Source organism: Saimiri boliviensis, chromosome 1, assembly GCF_048565385.1.
Source record: "Saimiri boliviensis isolate mSaiBol1 chromosome 1, mSaiBol1.pri, whole genome shotgun sequence".
Taxonomy (NCBI): Eukaryota; Metazoa; Chordata; class Mammalia; order Primates; family Cebidae; genus Saimiri; species Saimiri boliviensis.
This window is the reverse complement of record NC_133449.1, coordinates 194,303,188-194,325,677: the sequence shown is the minus strand read 5'-3', so window position 1 is coordinate 194,325,677 and position 22,490 is coordinate 194,303,188. Positions and strand designations below refer to the sequence as shown.

Sequence of the window (22,490 nt, the reverse complement as noted above, 5' to 3'; positions counted from 1 at the left end):
ATCTACAAAGGCATTTATCATGTTAACCACACATACTAACCGGTTTCAGGGATTAGGATGTTGTCATTTTTTGATGGGCCATTATTCTGCCTACCACAGTACCCCTTGCTCTCTGAAAACCCTCCCTTTGATCTATTCCTAGTAATAAAATTAAAAACTTTTCTTGGAGATGGTAATGGAAATTTAGTGATCCTTCCACTTTTTAAACAAACTTTTAGTCCTTATTTTCCAATTCTCTCTTCATCCTCATTTCCAGACATATGTAAATGCACCAATTCATGAGTTTTTGCCTATTTTGTGACACAAATTGAGTTCGTTTTTTGATTTCCTTCTCACCAATTTAGGACTAAATTTTCTGAGAATACTTTAACACCTATTTAAACACTTTCAAGATTTTGTTGTTCTTGCTTTCCTTTCCCATTCTCCTTATCCTGGTGTGTTTATGCCTTTACAGAAAAGCCCTTTAATGTTGTCTTAGCTGGAGTTTGGGTAGGCAACAAAAGCAGATGTGTGTTTAATTTACCATCTTGATTAGAACACAGCTTGCACATTTACCATACTGCCTTAACCTTATTGGCTCTTTTTTGTGTGTGTGTGTAAGGTAACCCAGATTTTGGATAGTATACATTGATGTGGACCCTGTCTTCTAGATTACAAATTTTTTTATTCAGTATACTTTTATTGGCTCTACATCAGCCACTTTGGTGAGCATTTCAAATACAAAGCTCAGATTCTGGTATTATAATTCGGATTACTACAAAGTAAATTTGTGTACATTGTTATAAGTGTATAATAGGAATAGAAACAGTAGCAAGGAGGCATGGAGAAAGAAGGGACTAGTTTTGATTGAGAGTCAGGAAAGACTTCACAGAAGTCATAAGGTTCGAGCTATGTCTTAGAAGGGGTGTTGCTGGAGAATGGAATGAGGAAGTTTTCCCAGACAGGAGTGGGAAAATAAGAAGGTGAATGGTAAGAAGTTCAGTGTGGCTGGAGCAGATTATATAAGGGAGAATAAAGAGATGATGAAACTTCAGGGATTGGTCTGGCTTAGATTTTGGAGAACGTTTTATGGCATGTTAGGGAGTTTATATTTAGGTCATATAAATTGGATAATGGTGGCGTGATCTTGGCTCACTGTAACCTCCGCCTCCCGGGCTCAAGCAATCTTTCTACCAGCTTCCTGGGTAGCTGGGGGTTACAGACATGGACTACCATGCCTGGTTAATTTTTTGTAGAGACAGGGTTTTGCCGTGTTGCCCACGCTGCTCTCAAACTCCTAGACTCAAGAGATCATCTCACCTCAGCCTCCCCAAGTGTTTGGATTACAGGCATGAGTCACTGAACCTGGCCAAATTTTCTTTTTTTGAGACGAGGTCTCGCTATGTTGCCCAGGCTGGTCTTGAACTTCTGGGCTCAAGTGATTCTCTCCAGCCTCCAGAAGTGCTGGGATTATAGGTGTGAATCGCTTTGCCCAACCAAGAATCATTCATATTTAAAGGTGTGGTTTAGTTCTTTCTTCAACTTACTTTTCATAGGATTCCATTGTACAATTCCATTCCATAAATTATCCTTCTGTGACTGGTGGACATTTGTGTCATTTTCAACTTCTCTTATTGTTAACAAACAGTGCTTTTGTGAACTTTCTTCTGTGTGTCTCCTGGTACACAGGTTAAGAGATTTTTTTATGTACAGTTGACCCTAGCAAGGGTCCACCTAATGCAGCTTTTTATCAGTAAGTATATTGGGAAATTTTGGGGGATTTTTGACAAATTGAAAAAACTTACAAATTATGTAGCCTAGAAATATCAAAAAAAATTAAGAAAAATTTTGGAGGTATGTCATCAATGCATGAAACACAGCAGATACTAGCTTATTTTATCATTTACTGCCATAAAATATAAACAAATCTATTGTAAAAAGTTAAAATGTATCAAAATTTATGCAAACACTTGGAGACTGGACATGGTGCTACTCTCAATGGAGAGGACTGTAAACAAATATAATGATGCAATGTTAATTAACTGTGATTTATACTACACTACTATAATAATTCTAACATTCTGTTGCTACTATGGTAAATTCAGATTTTTTTGAGAATCTGCGGAAAATGCTGTGTGATGCTAATCATCTCCTGGTGAGCAATTTGTGTCTCCAGTAAATTGCACATCACAGTAAAAAGTGCTTTCTCCTAATTCTTGTGTAATCTCTTATATTTGTTGTAATATCATAAATGTTGAATAACATTGTGAGAGTCATATGAAGTGCTGCTAGTGATGTTGGAAGTGCTCCCAAGCAGCAGAGAAATGTAATGACATTACAAGAAAAAGTTGAGTTGCTTGATATGTAGCTTAGATAGAGGTCTGTGGCTATGGTTGCCCACTATTTCAAGATAAGTGAATTCAGCAAAAGGACTGTTATAAAGAAAATAAAATTCATGACCAGGTGAGGTAGCTCTTGCCTGTAATCCCAGCACTTTGGGAGGCCGAGGTGGGCGGATCATTAGAGGTCAGGAGTTTGAGACCAGCCTGGCCAACATGGCAAAACCCCTTTTCTACTACAAATACAAAAATTATGGCTGGGTGCAGTGGCTCATGCCTGTAATTCCAGCACTTTGGGAGACCGAGGCAAGTGGATCACCTGAAGTCAAGAGTTCAAGACCAGCCCGGCCAACATGGTGAAACCTCATCTCTCCTAAAAATACAAAAATTAGCTTGGCATGGTGGTGAGCCATGTAATCCCAGCTACTTGGGAGGCTGAGGCAGGAGAATTGCTTGAACACAGGAGGCGGAGGTTGCAGTGAGCTGAGATCACAGCATTGCACTCCAGCCTGGGCACCAGAGCAAAAACTCCATCTCAAAAAAGCAAAATGAAATACAAATACAAATACAAAAATTAGCCGGGCACGGTGGCAGGTGCCTGTAATCCCAGCTACTCAGGAGGCTTAGGACAACTGCTTGAACATGGGAGGCCGAGGTTGCAGTAGCCAAGATTGTGCCACTGCACTCAAATCTGGGCAACAGAGGGAGACTCTATTTCAAGAAAAAAAGAAAAAAGAAAGAGAAAATTCATGAATTTGTAGCTATAGCTATGCCAATGAGTGAGAAAACTTTGCACCTTTTGCAAAATGCCTATTTATCTCATATTGAAAATGCAGCTCTTACGTGAATGTAGGTATGCTATAAGAAAGGCGTACCTATAGAATACGATTTGAGAAAAAGTGAAGTCATTATATGATAGCATAAAGCATAAGGAAGGTAAAGCATCTAAAACTGGAGAATTTAATGCCAGCAAAGGATGGTTTGATGCTTATAGAAAGAGATTTGACTGTAAAAATGTATAACAGGATAACAGAAGTCAGCTGTTGCTGACCAAGAGGTAACATAAGAGTTTCTAGGTGCCATTAAGAAAATCATTGTGGAGAAAGCATGTCTGTCTGAACAGGTTTTTAATGCAGATGAAAGTGCCTTATTCTGAAAAAACAAAACAAACAAAAACAAAAAACAAAAAAAAAATCTACCACAGAGGACATTTTTTAGAAAGGAAGAGGAACAAGCACCAGGATTTTAAGCAGAAAGGTATAGGCTAACTCTACTCTTTTGTGCAAATGCATTCAGGTTAATGATGAAGACTGTCTTTATAAAGCTGCTAATCCCTGAGTCTTGAAGGGAAAAGATAAACACCAGCATCTAGTCTCTTGGTTGTACAAGAAGGAGTGGATGAGAACCCTTTTTCTGGATTGAGTCCATAGATAACATTGTTCCTGAAATTAGTACTTTGCCAGTAAGGCAAAGTTTTTTTGATATTGGACAATGACCCTGGCATTCCAGAACCTCTTGAGTTCAACACCAAAGGCACTGAAGTAGTCGACTTGTCCTCAGTCACGAAGTCTCTAATTCAGCCTAAAGATCAAGATCATAAGGATGTTTAAGGCTCATTACACTTGGTATTTATGGAAACGATTTTCAACACTGTGTGACAGAATCCTGATAGAATATCATGAAAGCCTGGAAGGATTACATCATTAAAGATGTTATTGTTGTTATAGAAAAAGTTGTGAAAGCCATGAGGCCTGAAACAGTGAATTCCTGCTAAAGAAAACTGTGTCTATATGTTGAGCATGACTTCACAGGATTTATGACAGAACCAATCAAAGAAATCATGGAAAAGATTGTGAATGTGGCAAAAATGGTGAGAGAGTGAAGGGTTTCAAAATAAGGGTTTTGGAGAAGTCTAAGAGTTCATAGCACAACAGAGTAATTAGAACACATTTGATGGAGATGAGTGCTTCTGAATCAATGCCAGATGATGAGGAAGAAGACATAGAAGCAGCACCAAAAAACAAATTGACATTAGACAATCTGGCGGAAGAGTTCCAATTATTCAAGACTGCTTTGACTTCTTTTATGACATGGACCCTTCAATAATATGGGTGCTAAAACTAAAGCAGTCAGTAGAGAAAGGATTGGTACTGTATAGAAACGTTTTTAGAGAAATAAAAAAGCAAAACAGCAGACAGAAATTACTATGTGTTTCCATAAAGTTGCATCAAGTGTACCTGCCTCTCCATCCTCCCTATCCACCACTTCCGCCTTTTCTGCCTTTGCCCTCCTCTTCCACTTCTTCATCCTACTTAACGTGAAGACCAAGAGGAAGCCTTTGTGATTATATATTTCCACTCAGTGAATAGTAAATATATTTTCTCTTAGGATTTTCTTAATAGCATTTTCTTTTCTCTAGCTTACTTTAAGAATTGTTAAGATAAAAAGTGTAGCCGAGTTACATTTTTGAGGAGTCAGAAGTTATACATGGATTTCCAAATGCATGGGGTATTGGCATGCCTAACCACCACGTTGTTCAAGGGTCAGCTTTCTTTGTAATTGCCAATATTCAGTTGTTTCTGATCTTCAAAAATTGGCTTCATATGGTTTAGAAAAGTATCTGGGAGAGAAAGTGCTGGTTAATAGAACTGTTTCCCCAAGTGATTATATGTTTACCCTCCCGCTGGTGAGATGAGTGTTTCTTTGGCTCTCCATCTTTGTCAACATTTGATACTATCATGTTTTTATACTTCTGCTAATATGATACATGTGGAGCTATCTCATTGTTATTTTAATTTTTATTTCACTTAATTACTACTGAGGTTTAGTATCTTTTCATTTGTTTGTGGACCATTGTGTTTCTTTTCCTGTGAAATTCCTGTTTTTGCTCAGTTTTCTGTTGCAGTGTTTAGGGAGCTGACTCTTACTGAAATATGAATTGGTTAGTAGAGCTTAATAAATATTTATTGAGCCAATTCTTAGCTTTAGATTAGCTTATATAAAGATGAGTAAGATAGATGGACTCTTACCTCAATTTGTATTTAGTAAAGGTTAAACTTAATTTGAAGCTCCATAGTTCTATTTCTTTCCTCCATTCAAATATAGATTAGCTGTATTAATTATTTATAACTTTGCCTTTCTGATTCAGTGTACTCATTTGGAAGATAATCAGCTTTGACTAGTTAATATCTAGTTTCCCTTTTACCAGTCTATGTAATTATTCTAATATTTCTTCTTGTTGGTTTTTCAAACTTAGAAATATGTTACTTTTATTACAGTGGTAAATATAAATAATTGTGTTTTTCCTTTTCATCAAAAAAGTTGGATTTTGCTTCTGTAAGGTGTAATTTGTCACTTCTCCAGAGACCCCTCTCTTAGATGGATTTCCCAGACAGATATTACTACCTTTGATTTTAAAAATTCTTAAAATGCTATTAAACCTATATACTCAATCCTAATGTATATGAATTATTCTTCCTCAGAGTGAAGATACACAACAGCAAATCATCAGGGAGACTTTCCATTTGGTATCTAAGAGAGATGAAAATGTTTGTAATTTCCTAGAAGGAGGATTGTAAGTAAAGCATTTCATAGATGTTTCTAAGTTTTGACTATATGATTAAAATATCTACTGTTTAATCAGTTTATGGTAACAGTTTCCTAATTCTGATTAATTGGATTAGGTGAATTAATTGCCACCTGTATCAGCTATAAATCTAACTTAAATAATTATTTTTTAAAGGTATGCAATCTTTTTTCCTCTTAAAAATTTTGGAAGGGCATTTTATGTAAATATCATATATGGTAAAAATTCAAACATTACAGGGAAGTATAAAATGTAAAATAACAATCTCTCAACCTTAGTCCTTCTACCCAATTTCTTGTGTATCCTTCTAGAAAATTGTTTGTTTTGACTGACATATAAAGTATATGTGTTGACTAACATACAGCCTTAAAATTTTTATTTGTGAGATCACACTGTATGCTTATTTGCATGTTGCTGGTTTTACCTTACTATCTTCAAAATCTTTGCATATAAACACATCTAGGGCAAGTTTATTCTTTTTAATGACTACAGAGTATTCCTTTGTGTGAATGTTCATAAAAATTAGATTACATTCTTTATTTTACTGTTACAAGACTGAAGTCTGTTTTTCAAATGTACCTAATTCAGCTAATCAGTTTTTCTATTTTTAAAATGAATAAGAGTTACTTATAATTAGCTTGCCAAACATTGTAATTAAATACTTTTAAACTAATAACTTCCATGAAAACAGTTTGTTCTGAAACATAAATCAGTCAGAGAAACCTAGACTTTTCTTTATTTTAGTGTGTATGATGGATGAGAAATAGTCTGGATAACAGGGAATCCATGGTCACAAGTTACTTTTTATCATGTGGAACACTTACTTGGGTTTCCTAAAAGGTTATATATTGCTGTCCTTATGTGTAATACACACTTACAAATTTTGCTGTTAACTCAAGGCTTCTAATTTAGTAATTGAGACAAGTATACCTGCTTCTATTTTTGTATTTTACTGGTACTTATTTAACGTTAGTTGTCCTGGACATTACTGTCACTTCCTTTCATCCTGGCCTCTTGATTTCTTATCTCCTAGAAAACTTACCACCCAGCACAGTGTACTGCATATAGATGTAAGAACCTGAATAATCTAACTAGGGTGCTATTTGAATTAGAAATTGTGGCTTGAAATTGTGATTGTTCTTTTCTAACCTCACAAAAAGTAGAAAGCAAATACTGCTTTCTAGGCTGGACACCTAGTTTTATCCTAGTTTTGTCAATAACAAGCTTATTTCCTTGGACTGATCACTTAAATTCTTGGGCCTCAGTTTTCTCCTCTATAAAATGAGTTATTTCTTAAACCTATGGTTTTATATGATACATTACATTCTGTGTATGAATTTTTATTAATATTATAGCTTAAAGATAAAATTATATTTTTAAAGGCAAAATATGTACTTGCCACATTAATATTTTTGCCTGCTGTTAATAGCATTAATGGTCTTTCTGAAACTTAGATTCTTCAGAAGTTTGCTTTCCTTTTAAAGTAAAGCAAAAGTTTAAGGTAATCACTAAATCGCTGATTCAGAATGAAGTGAAGCCTCCTGTTTGTGTTCTTTTTGCCTCTTTCAGGGAACAGTTGCAGTCATGGTCTGTAAATACACTCAGAATCTTTAAATTGTGTCTAGGTATTTTAAAATTAAGTATCTTCTCTAGAAGAGTATTTAGCATAGTAGGAATATTTTATTTTTGTCAAAGATCATTTCTATTTTTACTGTTAGAGGACATGGAAGTAGTATATACCTTGAGAAGTTTTTTCTGCAGAACTTGTAAGTTTAGTATTACTTTTACTGAGTAAGAAATAGATGCTGGCACTATTTCTTACTCAATAAAAGTACACCTAGCACTTTGGGAGGCCTAGGTGTGCAGATCTCCTGAACTCAGGAGTTTGAGACATGGCTGGGCAACATGGTGAAACCCTGTCTCTACTAAAAATACAAAAATTAGCCAGGTGTGGTGGTGTACACCTGTAATTCCAGCTACTTTGGTGGCTGAGGCAGGAGAATCACTTGAAGTCAGGAGGCAGAGGCTGCAGTGAACTCAGATAGTGCCACTCCATTCCAGCCTGGGTAACAGAGTGAAACGCCATCTCAAAAAAAGAGAAATAGATGCTGTTTTCCTGTATTCTGTTGAAATGGATGTTTATTTACTTTTGGTTACATATAGCCTTGATTGTAAATTATGTAAGTGTTTAGGGGTCTTTTAAGAAGGTGAATTCATTATTATAAACTTAACTATTAAATAGCTAAACTATATTTTAAAAAATATAAGATATTTGGAATGATTCCTAAATTATTATTTTTAAAATACTGAAATTTCAATCATAAATAAGAGTATTTCATGAAAGAATTTAGTATCTTAGCTCAGTTTTCCTGCATTTATATTTCAAAACAATGTAATTTTGGAAGAGAACTTGATGGCAAATCCGTCTAAAACTTAAGAAATGTCATTCTTTTTTTTCTAGTTGATAATCAGTCTTAAGCTGTGTAATTTACTGTGATGTATGGAGTTAAATTTAGTAAGCACTTGAAAATGGCCCATGATCTAATTTCTGCCTACTTCTCTGACTTCATCATTTACTAATCTTTTCTTATCTACCGGCCTTTTTTCTCTTCCCTGACCATACATACTTTGTTCTTGATGAAATCCCTTTTAATTTCTTACTACCTTAGCTTGAAATGCTCTTCTGTAAATTTTTTCCAAGTCAACTCTTTATCATTAGATCTCAGCTTAAATGTCACTCTTGCTTAGTATTCAGCCTAAAGTAGGGAACCCATCAATATATCATCATTGTATTTTGATTCTCTATGTAACACTTGCCACTATCTGATAGCGTTCTGAAGTGTTTGTTTGTTGCTCCTTCCCCACTACCAGTGCCTGGCACATAGCAGTTACTCAGAGAAGAAATTAATGAATGAACAAACTGAAATTAAGCACTGGCTTCTTTTACTTGACATTTCTGAAAAAAACAGCCATCTTAATTTACCTAGTCTCTGAAAAAGTTCACTTAAATGCTATGCCATTGAATGTCACCTTTCGTTTGAGAAGTGATTTTTAAACAAATTGTCAGTCTGCTCAAGCTAATGAAAATGTTTTGCATTTTGTTTCCAATAACATTACAATTTTTTGTCATTTAGATTAATTGGAGGATCCGACAACAAACTGATTTATAGACATTATGCAACGTTATATTTTGTCTTCTGTGTGGATTCTTCAGAAAGTGAACTTGGCATTTTAGATCTAATTCAAGTAAGTTAACACTTGCTTCTTATTATCTTAAATAACAGTTTGGCATTTAAATTTTTAAAAACTTATGTGTTCTAAATTTTCTGAAATGATGTTAGTAAGAAATAAAACGTTTCATAATAGATATTGGGAGGGTAAAAGGCGAGCAAAGGATGTAGAAACAAGCAAACATTTGATCTGATTAAAACTATCATAACTAATTTCATCATTACTTTTTATCTTATTCATGTAAGTTACAGCAAGGAGCTGAAGACTCAGGTCTCTTAATTCATGTATACAAAACTAACCCTAAAACCCAGCTCTCACTGTCTCCTGAAAATCTTTCATAATGTTCCTGGAACTCAAGGTCAGTCATCAGCAGATTTCTTTTTATCTTCAGCCTCTTCTGTTAATGTTACTTCACATTTTGTTCTAAATTAAATCTTGCTTCCCTGATGACACTACCTGCAACCCTTTCAAGTAGAGGCCATTTTCTCCTGCTTCATTATATGTTTGAGCCTGGAGGTGTATTCTTAGCCTCACGTTGCATTTTCCAGACCATTCTCTCTTCTCAAACACCTCTAAATTTTCTCTCATGTTACTAGACTATACCACCTTCTGTCCATTTAGTTATAATCATCACACATTTCCATCTGGCATTCATTGGAGATTTTGTTTAGAATTGTCAAGGGTCTGAGATTTGCTCTACTTGCAAGCTAAGAAGTTAACCTGCTGTAGTTTCGTGGATGCTGGCAGACGACAGGAGACTTTTGGGCCAGAGACAAAGGATCTTATTACTAACAGCAAAAAAAAACATTAGCTAGAATAACAGCATTTGCTTGCACTAATTCTCTAATTCCCGAGAGGTGATATGAAGAAGGCCAGATGATACCTGCACACACAGTGGATTAAATGACAGATGAGGAACCCCAAGCTTAAGGAACTGGAATCTTTTATAATGGATACTAAGCATGTCTGCCCTCGTTTGGGAGGAAGAGACTGTCTCTTCTAAGAGTGTAAAGAAACCTATCCTTTTCTGTGGAAGAAGACACTCTGTTTTCCAGGGCTGTTTGATACACTAGCATGGTTAAAAAGCCCAGAACAAAGACAGTCACTGCCTTTGCTCACAATGTGTACAGAAACACAAGATCCCTGGAGAATTGTCTCCTAATAGATTTTGGTTCTTGGTTCACTGGCATTCATTCCAGTACCGCTTGTTTTGTAATTTTTGGTGATTTCATTGTTCACATGTATAATTCTTCCAATATCCTGGTGTCTTCAAATCTGAAACTCCTCTCTTCCAGTAAATTTTGCCCTCCACTCCATCTCACTATGGACCCGTTTCTAGATTTTGTCTTTGTCTAAACCGTAACCCCTCCATAATCTCAATTTCACATTTTTGAAGTGTTTTAGGCCCATTGGAACCCTCAGTTTTAAAAATCTATAATTTTTATACTGCCCCTGATTTTACTGATGTCTTACTTTCCTTATCCAATTTAAATTTTATAGTTAGTCATGATGGTGATATAGCTTTGTGTGCACTTAACTCCTTGCCCATACCCGTACATCTGAATATACCTAGAGGAAAAAATTAAGTAACCATATTTACCAGTCTCACTTTAAATTTATGATTCCTTAGCTCAGCTTCCTTTAGGCTACCCAAGAATCATTTGCTATTTCCCTGGTCTATTTACTCTCCCATACTTCTAGATGACTATTCATATAGTCTCCTCTCTCCTAAAACCTCTAGCACTTCTGGCACCTTGCTTCCCAGTGCACAGAGAATATTGGTTTTTGAAATTAGCAAGAAGGAGTCATGGTTTGAGCTCTAGTTGGTGTTATAGAATAGACAAGACATTAACCCCAGCAGACAACTTAGGTAATAAATTCTTAGCGCTGTGGCTAAGGCTTTAAAAATAAAAACACTGTGGCCAATTGTAGTTCACATCTGTAATCCTAGCACTTTGGGAGGCTTAGCTGGGCAGATCACTTGAGCCCAGGAGTTTGAGACCAGCCTGAGCAATATGGCAAAACCCCATCTCTACAAAAATTAGCCAGGCATGCTGTCACGCATCTGTAGTCCCAGCCACTCTGGAGGCTGAAGTGGGAGCTAGGGAGGATGGCTTGTAATAAGCCAAGATTGTGCCACTGCACTCCAGCCCAGTAACAGAGTGAGACTCTACTAATAAAATAAAAAAGGAGATCAATGATAAATGGAGCTATTCATATGCCACATTACTCTTAAATCCGTAATTCATAAACTGGGTTTTTGGGAGGAGCTAGGTATCAGAGTTACATGAAACCACTAAGTAATCATGGTATATATTCCTGGTATATGCTTTTTCTTTGTTTTGAAAATTGGTGGCAGTGAGGAAATGAAAGTAAATATGTGTGTATTGTGAGGTAGAATACAAATTTTCATAATATTTAATGCCTTAAGTGGAGACTTGAAAGAAATTTTGAGCCTAAGGTAAAGGTACCCCAAGATCACTTGGGTATATGTTCACTTTCCTCCTGGGGCCTACTTGAGAAACACTGCTAGGTTTTGTTTTATTTTCTCAAGGCTTTTCTAGAAAAGAAAAAGAGACCAAATTTTACTTTTGATAACATTTAAGGGTTGATCAGGACTATGTATTGCATTGCCTTGTAACTCCGTTTATTACTACATTTCTTAGTTTATCTGACCTAGGGGAGTAGTTAATTCATTTTATCATTATGTCAAGGGAGCATTATATTTTTACAGAAAAAAAAGTTAATAAAGAACTGTGCTTTCTATTTCTCTCTCAGTTACCCATGACTGAAGAGAGTGTACACAGGCACACTATGTTCCAAAACACTGTTTTTATTTACCTGAGCCTAGCCACTAGAATTATGGGAAGAAAAACAGGAGAAGGTATACCATTTCAAATTTAGTCTCTTATTGAAGAGAAATACTGCAATTAAGAAAGACCAAAACAAATGCGTCTTTTCCTAGAAGTAAATCTGAAGTATTTTACACTCGTGTCCTGAGATTAAGTTGTCACCATTGATTATTATTTTGATGCTATGGTTGATCTTATGAGAAAATAGTTCTATCTCCAAAGGAGATTAAATAGGGAGTTTTCAGAGAACAAGCATGCTATTAGTATATCATATCTGAAGTAAATTCTGTCATGTACTCATGGAAAGTGTAAACTATCTTTTGTGTTTTGCAAAATTTTTTAGCCATGCTTTACACTTGATCATTTGTTTTGGTATTAGATAAGATACAGAAGAGAAGATTTCAGGAGGACTTTGTCATTTTCTGTTACTAAAGTACGCTAGAGCTGTTTTTACAATACCCCTGAGTTACCACATACTGAAGTATTATGTCACAAAAAAGAAGAGTTCTGTAATTCACCTTACAGGTACTATGTCTGTTCCTACCAGGAACATGTTAGAAGTTCTGTGGTTGTGATCTTTCCCCTTCCATTACCACAGTTCATTAAATACTGAAGAGGGAGTGTACTGAGCATACGTGAGTTGGTCACTTTAAACACATTGGTTGAATAGACAAAGGTGGAAGTGAGTAGCTTGTTTCTGCTTCTGTTTCATCAAATAGCTATTCAGAGAGAACTGATTTTCTTAATTTGTTCATCCTCTAGTTTTGAGAAAGACAATTTTAATGTCAAAAGTAAAAGTGAAAAATTATAAACCAAGGGAGTTTACATCAAAACCTCTTGGTCTTGCGTATTTTTTAGAGAACAGATCAAGAAAACTTGACATTTTACTATTAAACATATGCTTATAATTTTGATATTTTAAATATTAAAATGATACCATTCGTATGATAACTGGAAGCATATATTTTAATGCAGAGAGTTAGTGTCTCTAAGGTATGCATATGTTGTTCCAAATATGATTTTGTATCTTGTATAAAATCTGGGAGAAGACATTATTAGTAAATTCAGTATGGCATTTACACCAGTATTCCACCAGTACTGAATTTACATCAGTATTCCACAGAATTTACACTAGCTACCCAGATGAATTATCAGTTTTATGTTTTCTTTTGTTTCTTTCTAAAAATTCCTTGTAAGTTTAGAAAAAAGGGATGGACATATTTTGTTCTTGAATATACCATTTTAGTGTGATACTAAGTGATATATATGCCATATATGCTAGAGTTAATAGCTAGCTTTTTAAGGAGTCCTTTCTGTTGTAACATATTGTCAGTGGAAGTGTTAAAATATTTACAGGATGAGAATAGAAGTTTATTAAATATTAATGTTGGGTTGAGTTATTTATAAGCAGTCATATTGTCCTTAATTAGTTTGTTATGCCAAGCTGATAATGGGGACATATAAATTCACTGGGTAATTCCAAATTTCTGTTATAGGTTTCTGTACCACATGTAACAGTGATCAGAGCATCAGTCTTACTCAGTTGTAGCTAGTTAAGAAAACAACAAAATTGAGAACTAAGAGCTAAACTTTTCTTTAGGTTTAGAAAGATACATTCTGACTGTGATGTTAGAATCTGTATTTAAACTGGAACTCCATATATAACATTTCTTATTATTACAGTACTGTTAGACTAGCTTTTGTGGAATTACTTTATTTGTGGTTGCTAATGCTAATTTAGTATGGTATTGAGCAAGTTATTTATTCTTTATAGAACTTAATTTTTTTATTTATGAAGTGTGCTTGTTTCAACATGTTGCCTACAGAAATGAGGTTGTTAGAAAACTTTGTGAATTAAAGCTATCTATTATCTTGTAGGGGTTAAAACCATTCAGGCTCTGCCATATTCTAGCTATGTAATTTTGGGCAAGTTATTTAACCTTGTTGACCGTAATTTTCCTCATCTGCAAAATAGGGATAATGATTATGCCAACTGACAGAGTAGATATGAGCATTAAAAAAAGTATTTCATGTGAAACCCATGACTAAATGAATAACATGTCAGTGGTTTTTAGCTAACACTATCATTAAGGCATGTATTTATAAGAAAGGCATATAAAATATTATTTTGTTACTCCACAAACTGAATTAAATAAATGTTTTCTTTTTAATCTTTCTGACTTTCTCATTGTTAGAAGCATTTGTCAGTCTTTTTTCCTGTGTATTGTTTGATGGCTTAGAATGCATTTTGTATGACACATTTATGTGATAAGAAATAGTCTTCATTGGGGAAAGTTATAGGCCAAGAATACTTAAGTGAAGAAAAGTCTCTGATCTTCCCAGTGCCACATAGCAAATTAAGGTGAGGTAGGTGCTGCTGATCAACTGAGCATGCAGTGGTGTGCTGATGAAAGCCCACCCAATTATTCTTCTCTCCTATCATGATGGTAGGCTTGAAAGCACACTTGTCGGTAGGGGTGACAGATGTACTGTGTAAGCCTTGGGCTTTGTAGGTTTGGGTACCACCTGTTTTTTAAAATTGCCTGGAAAAACCAACTGTCCAGAACTTGGGAATTGTGGAAATTTGCAACTCACCTGTTGGAGATGAACTAACTCCTGGTCCTAAAGGAAGATGAGTTTCCGGTGTAGTTCCTCCTGCTGGAGCAAGAGGGATCCCTGGCCTAGCGAGTTTATTTTCCAGGCCCTCAAGTGAATGCCCAGGATCATTTTAAGAAAATTCTGCCTCCTACATTACACTGTCAGGTTATTCAGAACTTTCTGTTTTTAATAAGATTTGTTTCTCATATATTTTTGGGCAATACTAATTTTTTTTTTTAACAATTGCTTTAGATTATTAGAGTCGTGCAGGATTTCTAAAATTATTTTCCTGTGTTACTTGCATGCTTGAGAAGTCTAATTTCAAGCAATTGCAAATATAATTCATAGTTATTTACATTGCTATTTATTTATGTTAAATCCTGGTATTAATTTGATGATACTTGCTTTTCTAATTTCCATGTTTCACTGATGTCTTAGCAGTCCTTTTAGGAGGCATCATGGTGTCAAGTTTTTAAGAGTCAGGTAGTACGGATTTGAATCTTGGCTCTGTCACCTAACAGTTACATAACTTTAGGCAATTACTTAGCCTCATCTGTCCCCAGTTTTTTGTTTTTTGTTTTTCTTTTTGTAAGTGCTGATATTCATGCTCATCTCACCTGCATTGTTTTAAGAATTGGAGCTAATTTATATAAACAACCAGCAAGTGGCCTAGAATACAGTAGACACTTTTCTTAGTTACTTCACAGTAGTGAAGTAAGTAGTTAGAACTCAAGTATGTAAAGTCAGAATTTTGGAGCTGTAAGTAACTTAAAAAAATATTTTCTTCCCTTCAGTGTATGTTTAAAAGAAAAACTCAGCTTATGTTGGTTTTTTTCCTTGATTTAAGATAAATTCATCGTGTCCTAATATAGAAATGGTTGGTTTTCAGGAAGGAATTGGACATGGTGGAGAGACTCCTCAAATTTAACATTAATTACAGTACAGTTACTAACTCAAGAAATTAACATTGATACACTATTACATAATCTGTAGACCTTGTTTTACAGTTTTCCAATTGTCCCATTTATAATGTTTTTTTCTCATTCCAGATAAATTCACACATTCCATTTAGTTTTCATGCCCCCTTAATCTCTGTTACTGTGTAACAGTTCTTTACCTTTGTCTTTCATTCATGTCTTTCATATCCTGATCCTTTTGACGAGTACTAGCCAATTATTTTGATATTCTCCTATTTGGGTTTGTTTGATAGTTCTTAATGATTTAGATTATGCATTTTTGGCAAGAATACCACAGAAATGATGTTATGACCATAGTGCCATATAAAGAGGTATATGATATCCCTTTGTTCCATTAGTCATGATATTTGTGCTGATCACTTGGTTGAGGTGGAGTCCAGATTTACATGCACCGTAAAGTTTCTTTCCCATTTGTGCTAGTATTTTGTGAGAAATATTTGAAACTATGTAAATATACTTTTTCTTATTATATATTTGTTCATTAATCTTAATATCTATAGATAATTCTTGCCTGAAAGAATTATTAATATTGATGGTATTTACCAAATGGTGTTTTTTTTTCTATCATACCTTCAATATTTATTAGTTAAAAGTCTCCTGTGAGGAAAAGCTTTGAGATATATATGTATATATATCTATATATGTATATATATAGATATATATACACATACATATATAGATATATATATGTACATACATACATATATATATACACACGCATATATATATATATAAATTTTTTTTAGTACTTTAAGTTTTAGGATACATGTGCAGAACGTGCAGGTTTTTTACATAGATATACACATGCCATGGTGATTTGCTGCACCCATAAACCCATCATCTACATTAGGTATTTCTCCTAATGCTATCCCTCCCCTAGCCCCCACCCTATGACAAGCCCCGGTGTGTGATGTTCCCCTCCCTGTCTTCATGTGTTCTCATTGTTCAGATCTCACTTATGAATGAGAACATGTGGTGTTTGGTTTTCTGTTCCTGTGTTAATTTGCTAAGAATGATGGTTTCCAGCTTCATCTATGTTCCTGCAAAGGACGTGAACTCATCTTTTCTTATGGCTGCATAGTGTATTCCATGGTGCATATGTGCCACATTTTATCCAGTCTCTCATTGATGGATATTTGAATTGGTTCCAAGTCTTTGCTATTGTGAACATATGTGTGCATGTGTCTTTATAGTAGAATGATTTATAATCCTTTGGGTATATACCCTGTAATGGGATTGCTGGGTCAAATGGTATTTGTGGTTCTAGATCCTTGAGGAATCTCCACACTGTCTTTCATAATGGTTGAACTAATTTACACTCCCACTAACAGTGTAAAAGTGTTCATATTTCTCCACATTCTCTCCAGCATCTCTGGTTTCCTGACTTTTTAATGATTGCCATTCTAACTGGCCTGCTATGGTATCTCATTTTGTTTTGATTTGCATTTCTCTAATGACCAGTGATGATGGGCTTTTTTTCATATGTTTATTGACTGCGTAAATGTCTTCCTTTGAGAAGTGTCTGCTCATATCCTTCACCCACTTCTTTATGGGGTTACTTTTTTTTGTAAATTTGTTTAAGTTCCTTGTAGATTCTGGTAGCCCTTTTTCAGATGGATAGACTGCAAAAATTTTTTCCCATTCTGTTGGTTGCCTGTTCACTCTAATGATAGTTTCTTTTGCTGTGCAGAAGCTCTTTTTTAGTTAGATCCTGTTTGTCAATTTTGGCTTTTGTTGCCATTGCTTTTGGTGTTATAGTCATGAAGTCTTTGCCCATCCTTATGTCCTTAATTGTATTGCCTAGGTTTTCTTTTAGGATTTTTATGATTTAGGTCTTATGTTTAAGTCTTTAATCCATCTTGAGTTAATTTTTGTATAAGGTATAAGGAAGGGGTCCAGTTTCAGTTTTCTGCATGTGACTAGCCAGTTTTCCCAACACCATTTATTAAATAGGGAATCTTTTCCCCATTGTTTGTTTTTGTCAGGTTTGTCAAAGATCAGATGGTAGTAGGTGTGTGGCATTATTTCTGAGGCCTCTGTTCTGTTCTATTGGTGTATATCTCTGTTTTGATACCAGTACCATGCTGTTTTGATTACAATAGCCTTGTAGTGTAAAGTCAGGTAGCCTGATGCCTCCTACTTTGTTCATTTTGCTTAAGATTATCTTGGCTATATAGGCTCTTTTTTGGTTCCATATGAAGTTTAAAGTAGTTTTCCTAATCCTGTGAAGAAAGTCAGTGATAGCTTGATGGGGATAGCATTGAATTGGTAAATTACTTTGGGCAGTATGGCCATTTTCATGATATTGATTCTTCCAGCCATGAGTATGGAATATTTTTCCATTTGTTTATGTCCTTTCCTATTTCTTTGAGCAGTGGTTTGTAGTTCTCTTTGAAGACGCCCTTCACATCCCTTTTAAGTTGTATTCCTACATATTTTACTCTTTGTAGCAGTTGTGAATGGGAGTTCACTCATGATTTGGCTGTTTGTCTATTATTGGTGTATAGGAATGCTTGTGATTTTTGCACATTCATTTTGTATCCTGAGAATTTCCTAAAGTTGCTCATAAGCTTAAGGAGATTTTTGGGCTGAGACCAGGATTTCCATTTTTTTTTTTTTTTTTTTCTGTCCCCCAGGCTGGAGTGCAGTGGTGCAATCTCAGCTTACTGCAACCTCTGCCTCCCAAGTTCAAGCAATTCTCCTGCCTCAGCCTCCTGAGTAGCTGGGACTACAGGCACACACCACCACACCCAGCTAATTTTTGTATTTTTAGTAGAGAGGGTTTGACCTTGTTGGACAGAATAGTCTCAAACTCCTGACCTCATAGTCCACCCACCTCGGCCTCCCAAAGTGCTGGGATTACAGGCAACAATGGGGTTTTCTAAATATACAATTCTGTCATCTGCAAACAGAGACAATTTGACTTCCTCTCTTCCTAATTAAATACCCTTTATTTCTTTCTCTTGCCTGATTGCCCTGGCCAGAACTTCTGATACTACATTGAATAGGAAGGATGAGAGAGGGTATCCATGTCTGGTGCCAATTTCAAAGGGAGTGCTTCCAGCTTTTGTCCATTCCATATGATATTGGCTGTGGGTTGATCATAAATAGCTCTGATTATTTTGAGATGTGTTCTATCAGTACCTAGTTTATTGAGTGTTTTTAGTATGAAGGAGTGTTTAACTTTATCAGAGGTCTTTTCTGCAGCTTTTGAGATAATCGTGTGGTTTTTGTCATTGGTTCTGTTTATGTGATGGATTACATTTATTGATTTGCGTATATTAAACCAGCCTTGCATCCCAGGGATGAAGCCAACTTGATTATGGTGGATAAGCTTTTTGATGTGTTGCTGGATTTTGTTCGCCAGTACTTTATTGAAGATTTTTTCCATAAATGTTCATCAGGGATATTGGCCTGAAATTTTCTTTTCTTTTTTTTGTTGTGTCTCTGTGAGGTTTTGGTATCAGGATGATTCTGACCTCAAAAAATGAATTAAGGAGGAGTCTCTCTTTTTCTGTTGTTTGGTATAGTTTCAGAAGAAATGGTACTAGCTCTTCTTCGTATCTCTGGTAGAACTTGGCTGTTAATCCTTCTGGCCCTGGGGTTATTTTGGTTGGTAGGGTATTAATTACTGCCTCAATTTCAGAACTCGTTATTTATCTGTTCAGGGATTCAGCTTCTTCCTAGTTTAGACTTGGGAGGGTGTATGTGTCCAGGAATTTATTCATTTCTTTTAGATTTTCTAGTTTATTTGCATAGAGCTGTTTGTAATATTCTCTGATGGTAGTGTGTATTTCTATGGGATCAGTGGTGATATCCCCGTTATCATTTTTTATTGTCTATTTGATTCTTTCCCCTTTTCTTCTTTATTAGTCTGGCTAGTGGTCTATTTTGTTAATCTTTTCAAAAAACCAGCCCCCAGATTCATTGATTTTGTTGAAGGGGTGTTTGTGTGTGTGTGTGTGTGTGTGTGTGTGTGTGTGTGTTTCTGTTCTGTCTCCTTCAGTTCTGCTCTGATCTTAGTTATTTCTTGTCTTCTGCTAGGTTTTGAATTGGTTTGCTCTTGCTTCTCTAGTTCTTTTAATTGTGATGTTAGGGTGTTGATTTTAGATCTTTCTCACTATCTTCTCTGGGGACTTAGTGCTATAAATTTACCTCTAAACACTGCTTTAGCTGTGCCACAGAGATTCTGGTATGTTGTCTTTGTTCTCATTGGTTTCAAAGATCTTATTTCTGCTTTAATTTTATTATTTACCCAGTAGTCATTCAGGAGCAGGTTGTTCAGTTTCCATGTAGTTGTGAGGTTTTGAGTAAATTTCTTAATCCTGAGTTCTAATTTGATGGCACTGTGGTCTGAGAGAATGTTTGTCGTAATTTCTGTGCTTTTGCATTTGCTGAGGAGTGTTTTACTTCCAATTATGTGGTCATTTTAGAATAAGTGCAGTGTGGTGCTGAGAAGAATGTATATTCTGTTGATTTGGCATGGAGAGTTCTATAGATATCTACTAGGTCTGCTTGGTCGAGAGCTGAGTTCAAGTCCTGAATATCTTTGTTAAATTTCTGTCTCATTGATCTGTCTAATATTGACAGTGTGGTGTTAAAGTCTCCCACTATTATTGTTTGGGTATCTAAGTCTCTTTGTAGATCTCTAAGAACTTGCTTTATGAATCTTGGTGCTCCCGTATTTGCATATATATTTAGCATAGTTAGCTTTTCTTGGTCCATTGATCCTTTTATCATTATGTAATGCCCTTCTTTGCCTTTTTTGATCTATGTTGTTTTAAAGTCTGTTTTTTTTGTTTTGTTTTTTATCAGAGACTAGGATTGCAAGCCCTACTTTTTTTTTTTTTTTTTTTTTTGCTTTCGATTTGCTTGGTAAATATTCCTGCATCCCATTATTTTGAACCTGTAACCTGTACATGTCTTTGCACATAAGATGGGTCTCTTGAATACAGCACACCAATGGGTCTTGACTCTTTATCCAGTTTGCCAGTCTATGTCTTTTAATTGGGACATTTAGCCCATTTACATTTTCGAGAAACCAGTTCCTGGATTATATGAAATTGATCTTGTGTGAATCTATGTGTGAATTTGATCTTGTCTTTAGGATGCTAGCTGTTTATTTTGTTCATTAGTTGATGTGGTTTCTTGATAGTGTCAATGGTCGTTACAATTTGGTATGTTTTTGCAGTGGCTGGTACTGGTTTTTCCTTTCCATGTTTAGTGCTTCCTTCAGGTTCTCTTGTGAGGCAGGCCTGGTGGTGACAAAATTTCTCAGCATTTGCTTGTCTGTAAAGGATTTTACTTCTCCTTCGCTCAGGAAGCTTAGTTTGGCTGGATATGAAATTCTGGGTTGAAAATTCTTTTCTTTAAGAATGTTGAATATTGGCCCCCTTTCTCTTCTGGCTTGTAGAGTTTCTGCAGAGAGATCCGCTATTAGTCTGATGGACTTCCCTTTCTGAGTAACCTGACTCTTCTCTCTGGCTGCCCTTAATATTTTTTCATTCATTTCAACCTCAGTGAATCTGACGATTACATGGAGTTGCTTTTCTCAAGTAGTATCTTTGTGGTGTTCTCTGTATTTCCTGAATTGGAATGTTGGTGTTTCGTGCCAGTTGGAGAAGTCCTCCTGGATGATATCCTGAAGAATGTTTTCCAAATTTATTCCTCTGAGCTAGACCACTTGCTTTCTGGCTTCAACCCCTTTTCCCGGGGAGTGAATGGTTCAGTCTCGCTGGTGTTCCAGGCTTCACTGGGGTATGAAAAAACACTCCCACAGCTAGCTTCGTGTCTGCCCAAACAGCTTCCCAGTTTGGGCAGACACTGAGCTAGCTGTGGGAGTTGAAACTCACAGCCCTGGTGGTGTAGGCACCCAAGGGAATTTCATGGTTTACAGGTTGCAAAGACCATGGGAAAAGCTTAGTATCTGGGCCAGAGTGCACCGTTCCTCCTGGCAGAGTCCCTCAGGGCTTCCCTTGGCTAGGGTAGGGAGTTCCCTAACCTCTTACACGTCCCGGGTGAAGAGATGCCCCACCCTGCTTCTGCTCACCCTCCATGGGCTGCACCCACTGTCTAACCAGTCCCAGTGAGATGAGCCATGTTCCTCAGTTGGAAATGCGGAAATCACCCACCTTCTACATAGATCTCGCTGGGAGCTGCAGACCAGAGCTGTTCATTTTCAGCCATGTTGCCAGCCACCTCTTTTATAATATTTGCATTCATTTTAAGTCACTGCTCAAAATATCAATTGTACCATACTCAACTATAGGTAGAAGAATGTATTTCAAGGCCAAATGTCGTTGTAAAAATCAGCTTTTGCTCGGGAGTTTAAAGATAGCTTTGACACTTTATGTCAATATAAGCTTTAAAAAATGTTCTCATGAGTAGTTTTGTACACAGAAATAAATTATTCAGATGTTACTTTCATTTTTAGAATTAATACTTGACTTATTAACCCTATAAATTTAGAAAGCCGGTTCTTTTTCAGACATCTGAATTCAACGTACAAATCAAATTAAGTCATTTAAATGGAGGGACTGAAACATAGTTAAATTTCTTCTAGTATAAGCTTTGCAGAATGCCGTGGTAATGGTAACTCATGTTTGTAGGAACCATGTTATCACTTTGCATGGTTCAGTCGTTGCTGAGATCTATTAACGTGGTATCATAAAACACAAGGAATGCCTTTATTTTAAACTGAATTTATACATTTAATATATTTTATTTTTATGCTCATATTTTGGCAAACTTTCTCAAATTCTTAAATATCTGATAAATTAATTTTTAAAAGTTCAAGTATTGTCGTGACCATTACGTTATCTTAAATATTCTGATACATTAATCAGTGTAGGCAAATTTTCCTTTATCTTTCAGCTTAAAAAGGGTGGTTCATGAGGTTAGGAGTTTGAGACAAGCCTGGCCAACATGG

At 35.7% G+C, this 22,490-nt stretch overlaps 1 protein-coding gene across 6 annotated transcripts in view; it reads left to right on the top strand.

Annotated features, from left to right (window-relative positions):
• AP3S1 (adaptor related protein complex 3 subunit sigma 1) overlaps positions 1-22,490 on the top strand; it is a 78,720-nt gene that overhangs the window by 17,681 nt on the left and 38,549 nt on the right. For 5 of the 6 annotated variants that reach the window (XM_010339646.3, XM_039468812.2, XM_003920680.4 and 2 more), the window contains exons 2-3: positions 5,801-5,892; positions 9,039-9,150. The exons of the other annotated variant lie outside the window; for it this stretch is intronic. In XM_010339646.3, coding sequence (XP_010337948.1) covers positions 5,801-5,892; positions 9,039-9,150 — 204 coding nt within the window. The remainder of the gene's footprint in view (positions 1-5,800; positions 5,893-9,038; positions 9,151-22,490) is intronic. 6 annotated transcript variants of the gene reach the window in all.